The following is a 22339-nucleotide window of genomic DNA, read 5'->3' on the forward strand; positions in this document are numbered from 1 at the left end:
CCCTTTTGAAAGATGTAATGCAATTGATTGACAGTATATTTGTAGAGTTTGCAACTGTCACTGCTACTTAATTTCAGAATATTTTCATTATCCCCAAACAGGGGTACGTTATAGCCATTAGTAGTCACTCATCCACCAGTTCTTCCAACCCCAAGAAGAAGCAGTCTACTTTCTATTTCTATGGATTTGCCTGATCAGCACATTTTATAGGAATGGAACCACACAGTACATGGCCTTTTATGACCAGATTCTTTCACTCAGCATATTTTCAAGGTTGAGCCATTTGTCACAGGTACCAGTTCTTCATTCCTTCTTATCACCAGATAATATTCCATTGTATGGATACAACACATTTTGCTGATCACTTCATCAGTTACTGGACGTTTATATTGCTTACATCTCAGTTATTACGAATTATGATGCTATGAGAAGTTATGTGTAACTTTTGTGGGGAATACTGTCAAGCTACTTCAAAAGTTTCTGTGTCATTTTATATTCTTACCAAAAAGTATGAAGGCTTCAGTCGTTCCACACGCTTGAAAAGACACAGTAACCTTGAAAATGAAGAGCAAAGTTGGAAAACTCACATTTCCTAATTTCAAAACTTACTGCAAAGCTGCAGTAATCAAGATTGTGTGGTATTGACTTGAGGATTGATATACAGATCAATGGCATAGGTTGGGACCAGAAGTAAACCATTACATGTATGTCAATTTCATGTTTAAAAAAGGGTACCATGAAACTTCAATGGGGAAAGAACAGTCTTTTCAACAAATGATGCTGTGACAATTAGATGTCTACACACACCAAAAAAATGTTCCATAGGTAGGCCTTGAACTGAGAAATGTTGTTGCGTTAGAATGTTCTGAGAATGTACCTAGTACTGAGAAAAGCTTCCCGATTATGTCTCCCTCTTCAGATGAGGAACACACCACTGAACACACGCCCAACCACCATGTGCCTCAGCCCCCACAGGCTGTGTTCCCAGCATGTATCTGTGCAGCCGTGCTCCCCATTGTCCATCTGATGGAGGACGGTGAGGTGCGAGAAGATGGAGTGGCAGGTATGGCTTTGACTAGTAAAACCATCTGATAAATACTTGAGGTATTCATCTGACAAAGGACAGTTGGGTGCCCTTGAAGACATGAACCATTGGCCACACATGGAGTTCTTTTATGCATATGTTATAATTACAGATTTGCTATATACTGAACTAACACTATCACTTCCTCCACTTTCTCTTCTCATAAACTTTATGACCAAGAAATTGCATTTAAAATATGTAGTTTGGTCCAGGAGTGTTGTTTATGCCCAGAGAACAGAGCAATGCTTATTTGACCACATAGGAACCAAATAGTGATTTTTAGCCACCTTAGAAATCTTAGTTATTGGCTTGAAATCATTAATACCATCTTTCTCAATTGATTGACTTTTCAGAGGTAGTATCTATAGAGAATAGCTACAGAATGAAATAATAAATGAGGGGTAAAGATGAGTTACATTTGTGACAGATAACAGATTAATATTATTTTTTAAAAAAACCTTCATAACTTAATAATGACTTTTTTAAACCCCAGTAGAGAAATGGAAAAAGAATATAAACACAGAATCCAATGGCCAATAACATCTGTAAATAACACTGTTGTTTAAAACAACAATGAAATCTTACTTTTAATATAAAAAATTACAAGGATTATTTTAAAGAGAAAATATGCATAGTTGGTAAATATTCAGAGAAAAGAGCATTATCACACCTTACTGATGGCAGTAAAAATCTAATGCAAGCATCTTGAAACAGTGTCACAGTGTGCATCATAAAAGCCTTAAAAGTGTGAACACCCTTTGACACAGATTTTGATCTCTAGCAATTTCCTAAGGCAGTATTGAGGGGTGAATAAAAGTTTATATAAAATACTGAACATTGAATATATTAGAAAGAACAAATACTTGAAAATAATTTTAATATCTGACAATAGGATATTAGTTCATTGTGGTATTTCTAAATGATAGCATTCTGTGCACATTAGAAATAATATTCTAGAAAAATATTAATACAAAAAGTGTTCAATTTATTGCTAATTAAAAATGTGAGTGCCTAAGAGTATTTTCTATACCATATTATTTAAAGATACATATAAATATATATTTCATGTGTATGAAAAAACATACTCTGAACTGTTTATAGTTGTTTTGAAGAGGAGCATGAAAAAGCTGGCTTAAAACTCAGCATTCAGAAGACTAAGATTATGGCACCTGGTCCCACCACTTCATGGCAAATAGATGGGGAAACAATGGAAACAGTGACAGATTTTATTTTCTTGGGCTCCAAAATCATGGCTGATGGTGATTGCAGCCATGAAATTAAAAGACCCTTGCTCCTTGCAAGGGAAGCTATGACAAACCTAGAGCAGAGACATTACTTTGCCAATAAGAGTCCATTTAGTCAAAGCTATGGTTTTTCCAGTAGTCATGTATGGATGTTGAGAATTGGATCTTAAGGAAGGCCGAGTGCTAAAGAATTGATGCTCTTGAACTGTAGTGTTGGATAAGACTCTTGAGAGTCCCTTGGACTGCAAGGAGATCAAACAATTCAATCCTAAAGGAAATCAGTCCTGAATATTCACTGGAAGGACTGATGCTGAAGCTCCAATACTTTGGCCACCTGATTCAAAGAGTCAACTAATTAGAAAAGACCCTGATGCTGGGAAAGATTGAAGGCAGGAGGAGAAGGGGGTGACAGAGGATGAGATGTTGGATGGCATCACTGACTCAATGGACTTGAGTTTGAGCAAGCTCTGAGAGATGGTGAAGGAAGGGAAGCCTGGTGTGCTGTAGTCCATGGGGTTGCAAAGAGTTGGACATGACTGAGCGACTTAACAACAACAAGACATGTCTTATTCTCCTCCTTGTCTTTTTCTGTATTTTCCATGTTTTAAGCATTAAATGCCTTCCTTAGCAATCAGAATAAAATAGTGTTATAGTTTTGCAACCAATTTCAACCTAACAAAAATCTGCATTTATTTTAATTATTTATGAAGCTACATGAGAGCTAAAGCTTATTTTGCATATCTCTTGTTAATATTATTTATAAAGCTCAGTTTTAATTGGATGGTTAGCTTCTGAAGCAAAAAAGATGGTATAATTTATTTAAAATATAGCCTGAAAAATAAAGTCATGCTAAATTTTGTATTCCTAGTTTAGAAAATTGAACTAAACTATTTAAACTGAAGATCATCTATTTCTTCTCCACTACTCACTTTTACCCACCTGCTTTCTTAGCCTGGACACTTCCAGGCAGTCTTAGCCGACTACCTTTCCCAGAGAAGTAGCACTTTTTCTTTCACATTAGGAATAATTATTTATTCCTAAGCCATCCTCATTAGAAGTGGGAACCTTAACTATTACTGGCTCAACTATGTCATCTCTTTGAAGGAGTTATTATTGAAAGCATTTATGTGAACAATATACGGTCAGGTCTAATTCACATTTATTCTAAACAAAAATGTATTTTCTAAAACCCAAAATATTACATTGGAAGTTTCTCCATACAGCAAACAATGAAATAAGACTTTAATAAATACTTACCATTGTTAACAGTAGGATGATTTCCAAAACAAAGATTCATAAATGTGTTCTTGTTTATTAAAGTATAGTTGACTTATAACATTGTGCTAGTTTTAGATATGCAGCATAAACATTTGATCTATGTATATATTGGAAAATGAATACCACAGTAAGTTTACTTAACATTCATCCCCACATGTAGTTACAATGTTTTTTTATGATGAGAACTTTTAATATCTATTCTCTTAATAGCTTTCAAATATACAGTATAGTACTGTTAAATATAATTATCATGCTGTACATTTCTAGGATTTATTTATCTTAGAACTGAAAGTGTATAATCTTTGACCACCTTCACTCAGCCCCAGTGCCCACCCCCCACCTCTGGTAACCAGTCTGTTCTCTGTATCTATGAGTTTGGGTTTTTCTTACATTCCACATGTAATTGAGATCATACATTTGTCGTTCTCTGTCTGACATCTTTCACTTTGCATAACACCCTCAAAGTCCATCCATAATGTTGTTAAGTGGGAGAATTTCCTTCTTTTTAAGCTTGAATGATATTCCATTGCATATCACAAATACATTCTTTAGGGAAGCAATGCTAGTATTTAAAGACCATCCTATACACTTTTGTCACCTTTTCTTTATAGGCTAAAGTGTTCAGAAACAACAACAAAAAGAACAATACTTACCTTCAGTAGAAAAAGGGTTCATAGAACTCTGTGAGGCAAAAATTTTAGAGAAACCAATTAAAGCTTAGAAATTACTTGAACACTATATCTAACAGATTTATGTCCATTTAAAATGAATGTTCAATTTATTTTCTTTTCTAAAGTGAGTGCTGTGGCCCAGCAAGTCTTATGGAATTGTCTAATTGAAGATCCGTCAACAGTTCTTCGACATTTTCTGGAAAAACTGACCATCAGCAATAGACAAGTAAAATCTTCTGTGTTTATAGTAGCTATGTGTGTGAACATGGTTACACAACAAGCAGTGAACTTTATTGTGATATTCATGCAACATCAGTTGATACATAACCAAGAAGTACTTTGGATAATGATAATAATGAACAAATTAAACTTTGCTGTTTTCTTTTGAATTTCCCCATCAACTGATGTCTCCATATGTGTATGGAACACTGCTGGTTAATGACCATAAGATACTAAAAGATTCTCAGTCTTTTAAACAAAGATTAAATTCAGTTTAATGTTTTCAGTGTTGAGTACATTTACTGAATTCTGATTGGTTGGTAGTATGTGATACAGGTAGTATTATTAGTGTATGTTGAAACTCTCCTTTAATCAAGAAATTTAATTTACCAGTTCACCCTATAGGGAGATTATGCCAAAGAAAAGAAAAGTAGCTTTCTGAGCAATGACAAAATACACCAATAATTATAAATTGTTTCTTCATTTCTATATTATTGTTCCATTTGCTGGACAATTAAGTTTAGCTTCTGAAAGGAAGGCTAATTATGAACATCTACCCAGGAAACAGAACTATGAAGTTTAATAAACCTAATTTGTTAATAGTTTCTTAAGATAGGCCCTCCTCACATTTTCATCACACTTGAAAGCTATAGTAAATAGAGTTGACTAAATATACAGCTTTCCTGTGATTTGCCTGTGACCTATAGAGTCAGTCTTAGTTTTTATTTTTAAAAAATGTCTGACTATTGCTGACACAACTGAAGCAACTTAGCAGCAGCAGCAGCAGACTATTGCTTAGTAACTTCATATGCTAGCTTCTAGGAGAAGGTGTTACAGTTGGCTTAAATAATTTAACAAGCATCACAAATACTATATTAAAATGCTGAACATAAGAGAAATCAACATGTGGGCAAAAGTAAGAAAAATTCCCCCACCTTGCTTTTCAAAAAGTTAATATTATTTCCTACAATATGGCAGCTGAATGAGACATCGACTCTGTTGCTCTTTCAGGATGAGTTAATGTACATGCTGCGCAAACTGCTCCTGAATATCGGAGACTTTCCTGCTCAGACCTCTCACATCCTATTCAACTACTTGGTGAGTTTCACCTCCAGTAGGTTATAAATGTTCATTTCTAAGTAAGAAGCAACAATGTGAGAAAAAGGTCTTAAGGGATTTTTTCAATTAAATTTTCATTAACTGTGTGCCTGAAGTTGCCTAATAGTCAGCTGAATTCACCACTGTTTATATGGGAAAACTCCCCCTGGCACAATCCCTGGCATGTGATGGGGACTCAATAAATGTCTGTTTCCTCCCGTTTCTCTTTAGCATTATACAACTTCCTCATGTCAGTCCTTAATTTTAGTTTTCTGTTGAAAAATGTGTGTGTCATTTTTAGTCATTCTTTCCCTTTTCGTATCTCATTGTTTAAAACACACACACACACACACACACACAGAGGAAAATGTTGCCCTAGATACAAAGTATTTGTGAGTGTATTTTTCCATAGCAACTATCTGTGCTTTACATGGTCCTCACAGCTCCTTCCTGAACCCTCCAGAATTTGCCAGTTTCTTCACATTCTCCTCTTAATACCCTAAATGAGTATGCAGTTTGGGGAATGTTGGCTTGATGACTGTTCTTTTAAACTACACCTTAATCCAAGCAGACAGATGGCCAAATGAATTTCAGTGTTGGGAGAATGTTCTTTCTCCCTAACCATCACTGGTCTTCTGCGAGTTGGGAAATAGAAGAGTTATCCATATGCATCTGCAGCAGGATGATAAATTTAACTCAGTGCTACTACTCTGATGTGCAAACAAAAGTTGTAATTCCTTTCTTGTGTTTATGACTGAGGTGGTTTTCATTGTGAATGCCCACCTGCTGGTGGACAAGAAGAAAAATATAAATAAGTGTCCAATTTTAAGTTCAGACTGATAGAAATATATAAATAGTATCTTTGGATAGTATTTGGTCTCTCTTGTCTAAAAATACTTAACCTCTAGGAATTCTCCTCCCTTCTAACTTCTTTCATCTCTAGATGTTACGTGGAGTTGGGGAGAAAAAAGACCTTTGTTCAGAATTCTATATCTGTCCAGTGTTTGCTCCAGCTCCTCCCCTTGTGAGACAGAGCTCTCTATCTGGCTGGTTGCTGGATGCCTGACTGGTGGAAGCTGAAGCCTGTGGCTTCTGTAACTTGCAAACCATGTCTACTCCCAAAAGTGCTTGCTGGGAGACTCCCTCTCAGCTCCTGCTGGTGCTACCCACCCCTCTGGGTTCTGGTTGTCCCATATGGCTTTAGATTAGGAAGTCCTCTGACTAGAGTATCCTGCTCAGTGAACCAGCCTATGGCAGTTCTATCCAAAAATCTCTCCAGCCAAGCTTTCTGCTACTTCTTCTCCTATCTGCACTACTCAAAAATCCAAGGTAGATTAGCACAGCCAAAAATATCAGAGCCTCCTTCAGTTTAAGTATGTGCTCTGCCAAGTTTATGTTACAGCCAGATTGGTATCAAAAGACTCTGTGGTGAATTCTTGTCATAGACACAAACAAACACTAGAGGCAAAAGCCCCTTTGGGGTGCCTGCTCCTTCCCCAAGTCACTGATGGGGAAACACTTATTTGCTCCCCTCCATCCTTTTACCCTGGGACAAGAAAATGGACATTTCAGTTCCCTTCTGCCATATTCTCCTTTCAACTCCAAATAAGCCTTAACACTAGACATAAATCCTCCCAACTCTGTCATTGATAAGTTACTAGAGCAAAGGGCTGGGCACACATTGGCCACATGCTGTATAACCTTGTTTTATATAAACTCCAATCTTTCCCTGAATCCCAAGCACATGCATGCTTCAGATGGACTAGGGAAAGGGGTTTTGTACTCAGAATGGCAGAACAGTGAAGGGTGGAGTCATGTTTTAAACCATTACCCTTATTGTACCCCTCTTTTTTCTAACAACGATTATAGATATGTGTAATAGGGAGTTGGGGAACATGATTTATATCTTCCAGACTTCATTAGGAACTTTTAAACCCACTGCCCCAAACTTGATTCAGTGATCTTCAGTCTGGTGGGGTCTTAGTCCATCTAAGGGTATGTGAAGACTTTTGAAGCAGTTTGCTGCCCAAATGGTTTTAAGGGAATAAATCTCCAAATCCTCATTATTAAGGGAATAATCTCCAAATATCTCATTTTGTAGATATGCACTAACACTTCTTGAGCATGTCTGCCATCTCAGTCATCACTGTACTCCAGAAAGGCCCACTCTGACCCTCCCAGGTATCACCAGGCTGCATTGACAGATGTGTAAGACAGGGAAAGAATCTGATGTACCGTATTAGATTTAAGGAAGCCTCATTTCTGATTGAGGCTCTTTAAATCCACAAGACTTCCCACCTTTTCCTGTCTTCTATAGATTTGTACTAGTTATGAGGTTTGGCCACTGCCTGATTCTTTCAATGTAACTGGAAAGTTTTCTAGGTTTAGCAAATTTTTCCAGGAAAAAAAAAATGTGTAAAATTCTTGGGCAGTGGCTTTTACATTATTTCCTTCTGATTCTGTTGTGCATTACTGAATAAGGTAGCTGAAACTAATTTCATCACATGTGCTGGAATGTGTGAAGTATGCATTGCAATTATAGTCAGTTCTCTTTTTTCAACATACAGAATGTTTAATATACTCTATTCATAGTAACAATATAAATTTACGATGGGCATTTTAAAGGTTAACTTTAAAATATACAAAAGGGCACAGTTTTTCAAAACTTAATCCAGAGGACACAAACAAAAACTTTTAAGTTCACTGACTTAGCCAAGCAGAGTGTTCTTAGGTCAGACCATTAGACATAATCCAAGCTGAAAATAGTGTTTGGACAAACGTCACATAGTGATTTTGGGTGGTCCAAGTACTGAGCCACCAAGTGACTTGAAAGCTGGAAAAAATGATCTTTTGCTTTCCTCTTAAGCAGTAGGTATTTTGATAATGCAAAAATGTATGGCAACCTGCCCTGGCCAGTTTTCCAGTTACACCTTCTCCTGCTTACTGCCGCTGAAGATGCTAGAGTCATTGTGGCTTTGTGACCTCTTCCTGTCCTGAGTTGCAGGTGGGATTAATCATGTACTTTGTGCGGACCCCCTGTGAGTGGGGGATGGACGCCATTTCGGCCACCCTGACTTTCCTGTGGGAGGTGGTCGGTTATGTGGAAGGCCTGTTCTTCAAGGATCTGAAGCAGACAATGAAGAAGGAGCAGTGTGAGGTGAAGCTCCTGGTGACTGCTTCAATGCCAGGTACTGCCTTCAGATGACATAACTTTTCTAAGAGTATGAATACCCCTTTTAGAGACCAAGTGTCTCTTTCATTCATGAGAAAACTTGCTAACCCTGGGATTGAGTGCCTCAAAGAATTTTTGTTGAATGCAATCTGAAGAAACACAATAGACCCTTTAAAAGTCAGCAATTGCCAGATGAAAAGGGGGACATCAGAACTGAGATCTGCGTGAGTCAGTCCTTGAAGGGCTGCCAAGGTGAAAGATGAGTTTAAGTCTATCGCAGAGGGCCAGCTGAACTGAGAGCCTTTTTGAATGGATTTTTGGCACTGCAAGGAGAATAATATTGTTTGGGTGGCATGGACCCCAGGCTTTTGTGAACTCACTGAGACATGGCTTTATGAAAAACTGCAAAGGGGAAAAGCAGGAAGGAGAATTACAAAAGAACATGAAGTATGATATAAAATCTAGATACAGTTCCTTTTCACTTTGGATAGCTTGTCTTTCTTGGAGATAAAATAAATGTTGCCAAGCCTCTATTCTTGTGCAATGACTAAGAAAATGTGAGATGATACATGTATTGATATAAAGAGAAAGACAGAATTATATATAAATAAGAACACAGTTTTTATTTAACATGGGCAGCAAAGAGCCCTGTGTTAAAATCAGAGCACTGCCTCTAATTGTGTGATTAATTTTAGCTATGACAAGGTACATAATTTTTAAAGCTTTCTTTACGGGTAAATTGGGGATCTAATTCATACTTCACAGTTGTGAGGAATGAATGAGTTTAGGTTTGTAAAATACTTGCTGTCATGTCTGACATATGGTCAGCATTCAGTAAATGGTAATTGTGTATTTATGTGTCTATAGATTATTCAGCAAAGTGTTCATTTTTATTAAAGAAACTCATATTGTCAGGCATATACTTCAAATCAGCTCATTGAAAATCAAGGGCTATCATAATGTTCACAAAGATTTATAATTAAGGAATGAAGTAGAAATACTGTCTCACCAGCCAAGTAAAATACAGAAAAAGTAAATTTAAACTACATTTCATGGGACTTCCTTGGTGGTCCAGAGGTTGGGACTTCACCTTCCATTACAGGAGGTGAGGGTTTGATCTCTGGCCAGAGAGCCAAGATCCCACATGCCTCGCAGCCAGAAAACTGAAACGTAAAACTCAAGCGGTGTTGTAACAAATTCAATAAAGACTTTAAAAATGGTCCACATCAAAAAGTCTTTAAAAAAATAAACAATAAACTATGTTTTAGGTACTTGTTTAGCTTTTGCTAGTCTCTCTGTATTTTCTCAGCCATTATTTAAAATTTAGGAATATATTATTTGTTGCAGTGTTTAAAGCTTGAATTCTGACTCTTCCAGTAAATAAATGTCTTTGACTAAGTTACTTATACATTCTTATTTATAAAAATAAGTTCTCTGTTTCTTCATTTGTAACATGAAAATAATAACACTTGTGTCATAGGGTTGTTGTGAGATTTAAATATGATTATACACATAATACCATTTATAAGTATTGGGAACTCCATAAATAGTAGCTATCTTTATTAAATAATAAGGAAACATATTTAAAGCATATATTGACTATAAAAAAAGGAATACAGATAGTGGAACGCACGGCTCACATTAAACCTTCACTAGCAGAATCCTCAACTCATATTAAACCCTCACTAATAGTCATCATAATAACAAGAAAAACATCAGCTTAATAATATTTCAATATTTCATGCTTTGTATTCAAACTTCTTTATAGTAGGAGTCAGTTTATTATGATTTTTACCTTCTGTAGGTACCAAAACCTTGGTCGTTCATGGACAGAATGAGTGTGACATCCCAACCCAGTTGCCAGTCCATGAAGATACTCAGTTTGAAGCCCTGTTAAAGGTAGGGATGACTTTCAACAGAATTGACTTTTTTTTAATGCACAATGGCTATGGCCACTTCACTGATCATCCAGTTTAGAATTAAATGGCATTTTTCTACCTTCAAATAAATATATGCATTTATTTACATCTTCTAGAATCTGCCCCACTTTTGCATGCTTCTATTTTCTTGCATATTTTTCCCCCTTTCACTGACATTTTAGCTCTTCACTGAAGTAGCCAAAGGCTCCCTCTCAGCTACAAAGCTCAAAACACTTGTCTTCAGATGCCAAGAATCCTACTTTAGAGCATCCTGGTATCGCTTGTGGTTGTTCTGGAGCTGCCCTGGGTTTGTACACCAAGACCACTGGGACAGACTCTGGTGATCAGGTGACCCATGCAGAGATACTTATTTTGGCACTGAGTTGACTGATACACAGTCTTGACTTGCCACTGACAGAAATGATTAGAGAGGCACAAGATATATATATACATATACCTTAGAATACATTAGGTGAATCAAGAAAGTATTTTTAATGGTTATGGCAATTGTGTACCTCAAGGGAAATGCAATCCATAGCTACTCATGCCTGGAAGGTTTTAAAGGAAAAGTAATAAGTATACTAGTACAGTGATTCCTCTTTTATCTGAAGTCCTAACTGTTGGCCCAGACATAAGTAGAAAAGACCTCTGAGAAAACCAGCTTGCCAAACCTATGTATCTGATTTCAGTAGAAAAGGTTGTTAGGTCTCCTCCAAGTCTCACCCATTCATCCCCAGAGAATCTCTCAGGCCCAGGGAAACAAACTTCAACATCCAATTTCCCTAGGCAGTGAGTTCAAACCCAGGCTCCACCACAACCAGTGTCCCCTAAATAAATCAAATGGCAGGCTCTCTCTAGTCTCAGTTTCTTTTTCAGCAGTGCTCGATATTAGTGCAGGTTATACAAGTTTTCTCCCTGGGATGGGAAGATCCCCTGGAGGAGGGCATGACAAGTATTCCAGTATTCTTGCCTGGAGAATCCCGTGGACAGAGGAGCCTGGTGAGCTACAGCCCATAGGGTTGCGAAGAGTCAGACACAACTGAAGAAACTTAGCATACCTACACACACACACACACACACACACACACACACACACACACACACACACATGCAAGTTCTCTACATGGGAAGCCTTGAATGTAGAATATAGTAGACAAGTGCTCAATCATTGTAGTTCATAATACTCTTAATGCTGCTACTAAACATGCTTTCTTTCCAATACTGAGGCCAGTAGATGCCACTGTGTCTCCACAGTTCATCACTCAAGGCTGTACTATAATTGTACCTCGTTTAGCACCATGAGAACAGAGCAGATAGTATGTATGTTAGTAGCTCAGTCATGTCCAATTCTTTGTGACCCCTTGGACTTTAGCCCGCCAGGCTCCTCTGTCCATGGGATTCTCCAGGCAAGAATACAGGTGTGGGTTGCCAGTTTCTTCTCCAAAATTAAGGTATAGTTGATGTATAATATTATATAAACTTCAGGTGTACAGCCTAGTGATTCACAATTTTTAAAGGTCATATTCCATTTATAATTATTGTAAAATACATTCTGTGTTGCACACTATGTCCTTGTGGTTTATTTATTATATATTAATAAATATAGCATGTACCTCTTAACCCCTACCTCTGTCTTGCAAGATCATACACAGTCTTTATGCTATCATTTTTTAGATGGCTATGTGCCTGTATATATTCATATATATCTGTGTATAATATATATATGCATATATGCACACATATATACAATGTAAGATATAAATACACATATATATTCCTTATAAGAAATTACTTTGTTTTTATGGCATTTTTATCTTTCATCTTACTGTTTGGCTCATAATATGATCTCAGTAAATGTTTTTTTAAGATTTGTTGTTGTTATTCTAGGAGTGTCTGGAATTTTTTAATATCCCAGAATCGCAGTCAACACATTACTTTCTCATGGATAAACGATGGAACCTTATCCATTATAATAAGGTAAGACTGTGCAGTGATGACGCTCATGGAGAGTTGTGTCAAAAGCCTGTTATGCCTTTCCTGAGGGCAGCTTCCCTCAGGGATGTGTCACTGTTTAACGGTGGGGAGTATGGCTCTTGGATCACACTGTCTTACTGTCAACATAGGTTTGGACTGGCCATTTGACCTTCATACCCTTCAGTTTGCTTGCCTGTGAAGTGAAGGTGATGATGGTGTCTACTTTAGGGTTGTTGTAATAATTGAAGAAGATAAGTCAACTAAGGTATTTTGTCACTCATGATTATTACATTTAAGTGAAAGTTTAGTTCCCATATTGTAAGGACATATATCTATTTGGAATGTTAACATTGTTCTTGTTCCACTATATTAAGCATGATCATGGAAACCTGATCTAATGAGCAAAAGGAAGCCTCAAGACCACTGACAGTGCTTTACAGTGATTTTCTTCCTCTTCTAGAATGTGCTTTAGTAAATTGCCTCTGGCTCTCTTGCTCCTGACAGGGCACTTGGGATTGGGGAAGTGTATTTGTCTTGGGGAGTTTGAAGCTTTCCTGAGGAGGGGGTTTACTTCTGGGATTTTGTAGAATTTGGCCCGGGGGTGAAATAGTAAGAATATAAACCATTAGAATACATAATTTATGTTTGTCTGCCCTTTGGGGAATGAGAAAATGAGAATCAGAGTGTAGTCGTTTGAACTCTGTTTTTGTCTTTGTGTAACCCCACCACAGACCTACGTTCGGGATATTTACCCTTTCAGGAGATCCGTGTCTCCACAGCTGAACCTTGTACACATGCATCCAGAGAAAGGACAGGAGCTCATTCAGAAACAGGTGCCTGACCACCACAGTTTTATGCTATTATTGTGTCATGTTGCCAGGGGAGACAATCTGTAAATGGTTGCTGGCCCTGAGATCCTGTGATTCTGTTAATGATCTCTAGAGAGAGAAAGATGAGTTCTTGATCAATAGATAGTTCCCCCCAAATCGTGTATTTTTTAAGTTTTGCAAATTGGATCATAATGTAAAGGTATTAAATACTCACTTGGAGTAGTACTTTGATGAATCATTGGGGTATAAATAATAGAAGTTTTCTGTTTTATTTACCTACTAGTTTTTAAGTATGGATTTTCATTCCAGATTGGGAATACATATAATGTAGGATGGAGGAGCCTGGTAGGCTGCAGTCCATGGGGTCGCTGAGAGTTGGACATGACTCAGTGACTTCACTTTCACTTTTCACTTTCATGCATTGGAGAAGGAAATGGCAACCCACTCCACTGTTCTTGCCTGGAGAATCCCAGGGACGGCGGAGCCTGGTGGGCTTCTGTCTATGGGGTCGCACAGAGTCGGACACGACTGAAGCAACTTAGCAGCAGCAGCAGAAGCTATAAGAAGGTTGTCTCAGAAATTTCTGCTAGCTGGAAAAAAATAAAAGGGATCAATGGATAATGCATGCCTGCATGCTAGGTTGCTTCAGTCATGTCTGACTCTTTGCAATCCCATGGAGTAGCCTGCCTGGCTCCTCTGTCCATGGGATTCTCTAGGCAAGAATACTGCAGTGGGTTGCCATGCCCTCCTCTCAATGGATGGTAGCATACCTGAAAAAGGCACTGAACCAAGGTTCAGAGATCTGGAGTCAGTCCTAGCTCTGCCTCTGACCAGTGATCTGACCTTTGGTATGTTGCTAACTTCTCTTAAGCTAGGAGGAGATAGAACCAACCTGCTGTACTTAGATTGAAGAGCAGAATAATATTCACACATCTCATCACAAATCAGACTGAGTTCCCAATCCTGAACTCATGTACACCCGTGGCGGAGTCATGTCAATGTATGGCAAAACCAATACAGTATTATAAAGTAAAATATAGTAAAAAAAAAAAAAAATCAGACTGAACTTAAGAAAATTCACTGTTTTGCATGTGAAATATAGCTGTAGCCCACAGTTCTGATGATGCAATTTTAATGTGGTCTATGTGTTACGTTCATTTATTTTTAATAAAATGTCAAAACAAAGGACTTCCCTCATAGCTCAGTTGGTAAAGAATCTGCAATGCAGGAGACCTGGGTTCGATTCCTGGATTGGGAAGATCCTGTGGGGAAGGAAATGGTAACCCACTCCAGTATTCTCGCCTGTAGAATCCCATGGACAGAGGAGCCTGGCAGGCTACAATCCATGGGATCCCAAGAGTTGGACATGACTTAGCGACTAAACCACCACCACCACATGTTACATTCATTTATTTTTAATAAAATGTCAAAACAAAAAGTTTTTATCTTCTCAATTTTTCTGCACACAGCAAGAATGCCAATTTGGCATCAAAGTATTCAAAGATATCTTCATGAGATGGCATAGAATTCAACCAGTTAAGTAATTTAAAACATAGTTAATATTAACTACCTAAATTACACTGAAAAGAAAGAAAATAGTGAATGTGTTACAAAGTATGAGGTGTTGGGAGAAAAGAACTTAAATATTTAATTTCTAAAGCAATACCCCCCCAAATTATACCAGCCTCTGATTTTGGCAGCAAAATAATGAAAGCCATAATCAATAATAGCTCTTCATGAGCGAGGTTTTTAAAAAATAATGTTTAAGAACATGTTTTAAGAGAAGAGCATAGGGACTTCCCTGGCTGTTCCACGGTTAACACTTCACCTTCCAGTGCAGGAGGTGCGGGTCTGATCCCCAGTTGGGGAGCTAAAATCCCACATGCCTCACGGCCAAAACAAGCCACATAAAACAGAAGCAATACTGTAACACATTCAATAAGACTTTAAAAATGGTCCCCACGCACAGAAAAACATCTTTAGTAAAAAGAGCATAAAGCAAGACTCTTACTCTATGTAAACTCCAGCTTGTGGTCTTAAGACTTCGAAGTTCCTTAGGGAGATAATAACATTGCAGACTGTGGTTCTGGCTCCGGTCAAGTTGCTGATCATCTTCCTAATCACACCCCCCTGCCCTCTGACCAGGAACAGAAAAGGCACTTGGAAAAGGAACATGAGCCCCACACTCATGCCATCTAAGCTCAGGGCTAAAGGGCCACCATAATCTAGGTCCCATTAGCTTTTGTCCCCAAAGAGGTTTTTCCTGGATCCCATTTCAGTCTTTAAGAGGCAAACCCAGAACTGACAGGAAACAGCTTAAGGCCTCATTGGAAATGAGGGAAGCAAGTGGAATTGACTGGCTCCTGTTGGAGAAGGCTCTCCATCTTATGACAGCCACACAAATGGGCTCTATTTAATACTGAGCTGTTCTTGACAATACTTGCCTTGTGCTCCTTCTCCAGCCTGGCATGAGAAACACTTCCTTCTGTAGAGCAGACAGATGCAGGAAGTGTGAGTCAATTAACTATTGTTTGTTCTTTCTGCATGGCAAAGAAAGGAAAATTCTTTCTCCTTCCTTTCACTTCCCCCACCCCTTAATTTTTACTTAGCCCGGTTTGCCAGTAGAGATTTTACTTTAAATTCTTCAGTTGTGGTGATTTTGGGGTTGCCCAATTCTGCTTTTCATCTGCTTCTGCCCTTGCCTGCTGCTAGGTGTTCACTCGGAAGCTGGAGGAAGTGGGGCGGGTTTTGTTTCTCATCTCCCTCACCCAGAAGATCCCCACAGCCCACAAGCAGTCCCACGTCTCCATGCTCCAGGAAGACCTCCTCCGACTGCCCTCATTCCCTCGAAGTGCTATTGATGCAGAGTTTTCACTCTTCAGTGATCCTCAAGGTATCAAGAAAGAAGCCTTTCCTCTCTTGAGCATCTTCTCATGGCCTAGTTTTGTCCTCAGCCAGAGATCATCTCCATCTTAATCAGTAGATAGTTCTCTAAATCAGCGGCTCTCAGTCTTGAATGGGCATCAGAATCATCTGGAGGACTGGAGGACTTGATAAAACACAGATGGCTGCATCCCACCCTCCAGTCCCCAGTTTCTGATTCAGTAGCTCTGGAATGGGGCTCGGGAACTTGTATTTCTAACAAGTTCCAAGGCAAGATTGATGCTGCCATTTCAAGAACCAAACTCTGAGACCACTGTTCTGAGCTAATCGTAAGCAATTGAAGAAAGTAGTAGGATGTTGTTAGGGAGTACTTGACTAAGTGAAGGACAAGTATTTCTGTGAAGTTCAAGAGGAGGCAAAATGAATCTGCAGTGAGAGAAATCAGAGCAGTAGGTGCCTATTGGCGGGGGTGGGGTGGGCAGGGGGCGGGGAGAATGGATTTCCCAGAAAAGGATTTGAAGGAATTTTCTCAGATGATAAAAAATCGTTCGTATATTGATTGGAATGTTGGTTACAAGTGGGTATTTTTGTCAAAATTCATTGAACTCTACATTAAATGATCTGTGTGTTTTACTCGATGTAAATTACCTGAATTGAAAGAGAAAAATGGAGAGAGAAAGGGAGAGTGAGACAGAGAAATAGGAAAATATCCATTCTGAAACCACATTCAGTTATTCATTTGGGACAATTTACTTAAATCAGCAGCTTTGTGTCTTCATCCAGATGCTCGGAGTGATGGTACACGAGCTCTAGTCCAACCAGAAGTTAAAAGACCAAGAACTAGTTCCAGCCCTGCCATTTTCTTTCTGAAATAATTTTTTCCTCAAAGCCACAGCTTATGCAACAGCAACACACCAGACTTGCCGGCCCTGTCTTGCCCACTGAGTTGAATCAAGGGGGTGACCGAAAAGTCCTGGGAAGACTTGAAAGTGTTCCTGAAATGCAGGCAACACTGTGCATGCCGGCAGTAGGTCCTCACATCCCTGAGTTGGAAACAGCAGGGCCCTAGGGCTGGACTGCCCTCCACGCTGACATGGGGGTTGGCGTGGGGCTAAACCTGCCTCTGTGTCTTCATGTCTCACAGCTGGAAAGGAACTCTTTGGCCTTGACACTCTTCAGAAAAGCTTGTGGATCCAGCTCCTGGAGGAGATGTTCCTGGGCATGCCTAGTGAGTTCCCCTGGGGAGATGAAATCATGCTTTTCCTCAACGTTTTTAATGGGGCGCTGATCCTGCACCCAGAAGACAGTGCCCTGCTCAGGCAGTACGCAGCCACCGTCATCAACAGTGCTGTGCACTTCAATCACCTCTTCTCCCTCAGTGGCTACCAGTGGATTCTGCCCACCATGCTGCAGGTACATAGGCCTCCTCCCCTGCCCATCTACAAGGTCAACAAGATCTCTGCTGAGACTTTAGCTGATTGAATTATCTGTTTTCGTGACCTCAGAAGGCACCAAATGAAACCCCCACAAAGATTTACCAAAGGTCACAGTATTCCATTCTATCCCGAGATTTCCCAGATCTGAGTTCCCTGTTTCTTCTGGGCCAGTGGTTCTCAAAGTGTAATCTCTGGACCAGCAGCATCAGCATCATTTGGGAATTTATTCAAAATGCACATTCTTGGGCCCCATCCTAGACCTACTTCTTCAGAAACTCTGGAGTCACAGCCCAGGAATCTGTGTTTTTACAAAACCTCTGGCTGGTTCTGATGCCCTCAGAAGTTTGAGAACCATTATTCAAATGTGAGGCAAGTGTTCAATTGCTGTTTCTCCCAAGAGGTTTTTCAACCTCTCTCTGAAAAGAGATTTTCAAAATTGCCATTAAATTTGGTATAATGAGGTGCTTGGAGGAGATGAATGTAGCAGGAACAGTTTTAACTTAATCATGTTTTCACTTAATTAATGTGTATGTGGCCACATTGAGGAGTACTGAATAAAGTTCAGAAAGGGCCTGGGGGCTCATCCTAGTTCTCTATTTTTATGGAAATTTTAATAAATCATGGAAGAAGTAATATATGCTTATGTAAAGTGGAGTTTGCTCAATCTACAGGGGCAAGAAATTGACTTTTAATATCATCAGGGCTCTCTGTCCTTTTTTTAAATTGTTGGAATTTTATCTATTATCTATTATTATAGCTTATTAAATAATTATCAAAAATAATAAATGTTCATTATAAAATTCAAAAGAAGAAAATTTAGATAAGAAAATGAAGATCATCTATAATCCTCCTTCTAGATAATCATTGTTTGCACATCTTGAAAATCCTGGTGCTCTCTCTCCTACTTTTTTAAAAATAGAAGTTGGATCATACCATATGTTCAAGTTTTTGCCTACCTTTTTTTTAATGTGACACTAAGAATGTTGTGGGCATTTTCCCTGTAGCTTCATTTAGCACTATATAGCATCTTTTAACGGAGAAGGCAATGGCAACCCACTGCAGTACTCTTGCCTGGAAAATCCCATGGGTGGAGGAGCCTGGTAGGCTGAAGTCCATGGGGTCGCTCAGAGTGGGACACAACTGAGTGACTTCACTTTCACTTCTCATTTTCATGCATTGGAGAAGGAAATGGCAACCCACTCCAGCGTTCTTGCCTAGAGAATCCCAGGGACACGGGAGGCTGGTGGGCTTCCGTCTATGGGGTCGCACAGAGTCGGATACAACTGAAGCGACTTAGCAGCAGCAGCAGCAACAGCAAGCAGCATCTTTTAAAAAATAGTTGCATAGCACTCTGTTGTATGCATATAAATAATTCACTTAATCCCAATTTATGAATAATTTAGGTTGTTTCAAATTTTCTACTATTTTAATGCCTTAATGCCTTGCAGCAGGCATTCCTGTATATATATCTTTGTATATTTGTTTAATTGTTTTCTTATGACAAATTACTAGTCATAAACATCCTGGGGAAATAGTATATTTTATTTTTTGCATTTTTTAAAAATTTTTTATTTTTTTAATTTTTTTTATTTTAAAATCTTTAATTCTTACATGCGTTCCCAAACATGAACCCCCTCCCCCCTCCCTCCCCATAACATCTCTCTGGGTCATCCCCATGCACCAGCCCCAAGCATGCTGTATCCTGCGTCAGACATAGACTGGCAATTCAGTTCTTACATGATAGTATACATGTTAGAATGCCATTCTCCCAAATCATCCCACCATCTCCCTCTCCCTCTGAGTCCAAAAGTCCGTTATACACATCTGTGTCTTTTTTCCTGTCTTGCATACAGGGTCGTCATTGCCATCTTCCTAAATTCCATATATATGTGTTAGTATACTGTATTGGTATTTTTCTTTCTGGCTTACTTCACTCTGTATAATCGGCTCCAGTTTCATCCATCTCATCAGAACTGATTCAAATGAATTCTTTTTTACGGCTGAGTAATACTCCATTGTGTATATGTACCACAGCTTTCTTATCCATTCATCTGCTGATGGACATCTAGGTTGTTTCCATGTCCTGGCTATTATAAACAGTGCTGCAATGAACACTGGGGTACATCTGTCTCTTTCAATTCTGGTTTCCTCGGTGTGTATGCCCAGCAGTGGGATTGCTGGGTCATAAGGTAGTTCTATTTGCAATTTTTTAAGGAATCTCCACACTGTTCTCCATAGTGGCTGTACTAGTTTGCATTCCCACCAACAGTGTAGGAGGGTTCCCTTTTCTGCACACCCTCTCCAGCATTTATTGCTTGCAGATTTTTGGATCGCAGCCATTCTGACTGGTGTGAAGGTGGTACCTCATTGTGGTTTTGATTTGCATTTCTCTAATAATGAGTGATGTTGAGCATCTTTTCATGTGTTTGTTAGCCATCCGTATGTCTCCTTTGGAGAAATGTCTATTTAGTTCTTTGGCCCATTTTTTGATTGGGTCGTTTATTTTTCTGGAATTGAGCTGCAGAAGTTGCTTGTATATTTTTGAGATTAGTTTGTCAGTTGCTTCATTTGCTATTATTTTCTCCCATTCAGAAGGCTGTCTTTTCACCTTGCTTATATTTTCCTTTGTTGTGCAGAAGCTTTTAATTTTAATTAGATCCCATTTGTTTATTTTTGCTTTTATTTCCAGAATTCTGGGAGGTGGATCATAGAGGATCCTGCTGTGATTTATGTCAGAGAGTGTTTTGCCTATGTTCTCCTCTAGGAGTTTTATAGTTTCTGATCTTACATTTAGATCTTTAATCCATTTTGAGTTTATTTTTGTGTGCAGTGTTAGAAAGTGATCTAGTTTCATTCTTTTACAAGTGGTTGACCAGTTTTCCCAGCACCACTTGTTAAAGAGATTGTCTTTACTCCATTGTATATTCTTGCCTCCTTTGTCAAAGATAAGGTGTCCATATGTGTGTGGATTTATCTCTGGGCTTTCTATTTTGTTCCATTGATCTATATGTCTGTCTTTGTGCCAGTACCATACTGTCTTGATGACTGTGGCTTTGTAGTAGAGCCTGAAGTCAGGCAAGTTGATTCCTCCAGTTCCATTCTTCTTTCTCAAGATTGCTTTGGCTATTCGAGGTTTTTTGTATTTCCATACAAATCTTGAAATTATTTATTTTTTGCATTTTTAATATATATTTCTAGATTTCTTTGAAAAAGGTATATACCACTTTATACTCCCCTCAATCAGTTTATGAAATTAGTCATTTCCCTCCATGCTTCCTATGGCTATGAGCTTGTGAAGCAAACACAACTCTAGTAAGCTGTTAAGGCCTTTTCTGAATATGTGGTATTTTCCCACAGGTGTACTCTGACTATGAAAGCAATCCTCAGTTGCGTCAAGCCATTGAATTTGCCTGCCACCAGTTCTACATTCTACACCGTAAGCCCTTCGTGCTCCAGCTGTTTGCAAGTGTGGCTCCTCTCCTGGAGTTTCCTGTGAGTAAACTCCGTGGAAATAAATAAAGGACCAACCCAATGAGAAAAACCAAGTTTGTTGATTCAGAATTCATTATAGCGGTGGATTCCTGGGCTCTTTATTACAGGTTGTGGGTCAGAGTTCTGTTTTTATGTATGGCCTGGTCATTGCCCATTTCTGTTATCAGGCTCTCAGCTCTCTTCTTCAACCTATGGAATGCAAATACCCTAAATAATTTCTCTTTCAATAAGAAATTTGTCTTTCTTCAGCATTTCTCTTCAAGCCTCATTTCAGCCCCTAGGATGTAAATAGACCAATTCTCTAGTTTTTTTAATTAATAAAAGAATGGAAAATAGAAAATGATAAAAGGAAAAGATTCTCAAACTTATGGTTTCCTGGGGGGAAGGGATGGTTATGGAGTTTAGGATGGATGTGTACACATTGCTACATTAAAAATGGATAACCAGCAAGATCCTACTGTATAGCATAAGGAACTCTGCTCAGTGTTCTGAGGCAGCCTGGATGGGAGGGAAGCTTGGGAGGAGAATGGATATGTGAATACATATAGGTGAGGCCCTCGTGCTATCCACCTAAAACTATCACAGCATTGCTAATCAGCTAAACTCCAATAAAAAAGTTCTTTAAAAAAGGAGGAGTTCCTGATTCTCATTTCTATCACTGCTCAACACTTACCCTGTTTTATTTTTGGTTTTATGCAGAGTATTTATACTGTATCACATGTAATACATGTATTTGTTTCACTAATATGTATCTCTGCCACACCCCACAGTAGAATTTGAGCTCCATTAAAGTGAGATCTTGATCTGATTTTTGTTTGCCTTTGCTTGATTTTAGTTGTTGTTTTGTTTGTATGGTTTTTTGCTTTTGTTTCTGTTTTGCCATAACCTCAGTGCACAGAATGATGCCTGACATACAGTAGGAATTTAATGAGGATCTGTTGTTTTTTAATGAATCAATTAAAGCCACTTTACAGAGATGGCAAATATCTACTCTGGAGATATTTCAATAGATTCTCAAATAAGAACCACGAAATTCCCA

The 22339-nt window shown here is 38.6% G+C and overlaps 1 protein-coding gene across 23 annotated transcripts in view; it reads left to right on the forward strand.

Moving 5' to 3' along the window:
* Positions 1 to 22339, forward strand: part of UNC80 (unc-80 homolog, NALCN channel complex subunit) — a 215816-nt gene that overhangs the window by 140513 nt on the left and 52964 nt on the right. For all 23 annotated transcript variants that reach the window (XM_042244174.2, XM_042244175.2, XM_027965136.3 and 20 more), the window contains 10 exons: positions 920 to 1063; positions 4403 to 4503; positions 5508 to 5594; positions 8599 to 8782; positions 10571 to 10665; positions 12573 to 12662; positions 13391 to 13492; positions 16202 to 16382; positions 17517 to 17785; positions 21166 to 21300. In XM_042244174.2, coding sequence (XP_042100108.1) covers positions 920 to 1063; positions 4403 to 4503; positions 5508 to 5594; positions 8599 to 8782; positions 10571 to 10665; positions 12573 to 12662; positions 13391 to 13492; positions 16202 to 16382; positions 17517 to 17785; positions 21166 to 21300 — 1388 coding nt within the window. The remainder of the gene's footprint in view (positions 1 to 919; positions 1064 to 4402; positions 4504 to 5507; positions 5595 to 8598; positions 8783 to 10570; positions 10666 to 12572; positions 12663 to 13390; positions 13493 to 16201; positions 16383 to 17516; positions 17786 to 21165; positions 21301 to 22339) is intronic.

The sequence above is a fragment of the Ovis aries genome, chromosome 2 (assembly GCF_016772045.2).
Source record: "Ovis aries strain OAR_USU_Benz2616 breed Rambouillet chromosome 2, ARS-UI_Ramb_v3.0, whole genome shotgun sequence".
NCBI classification, from domain to species: domain Eukaryota; kingdom Metazoa; phylum Chordata; class Mammalia; order Artiodactyla; family Bovidae; genus Ovis; species Ovis aries.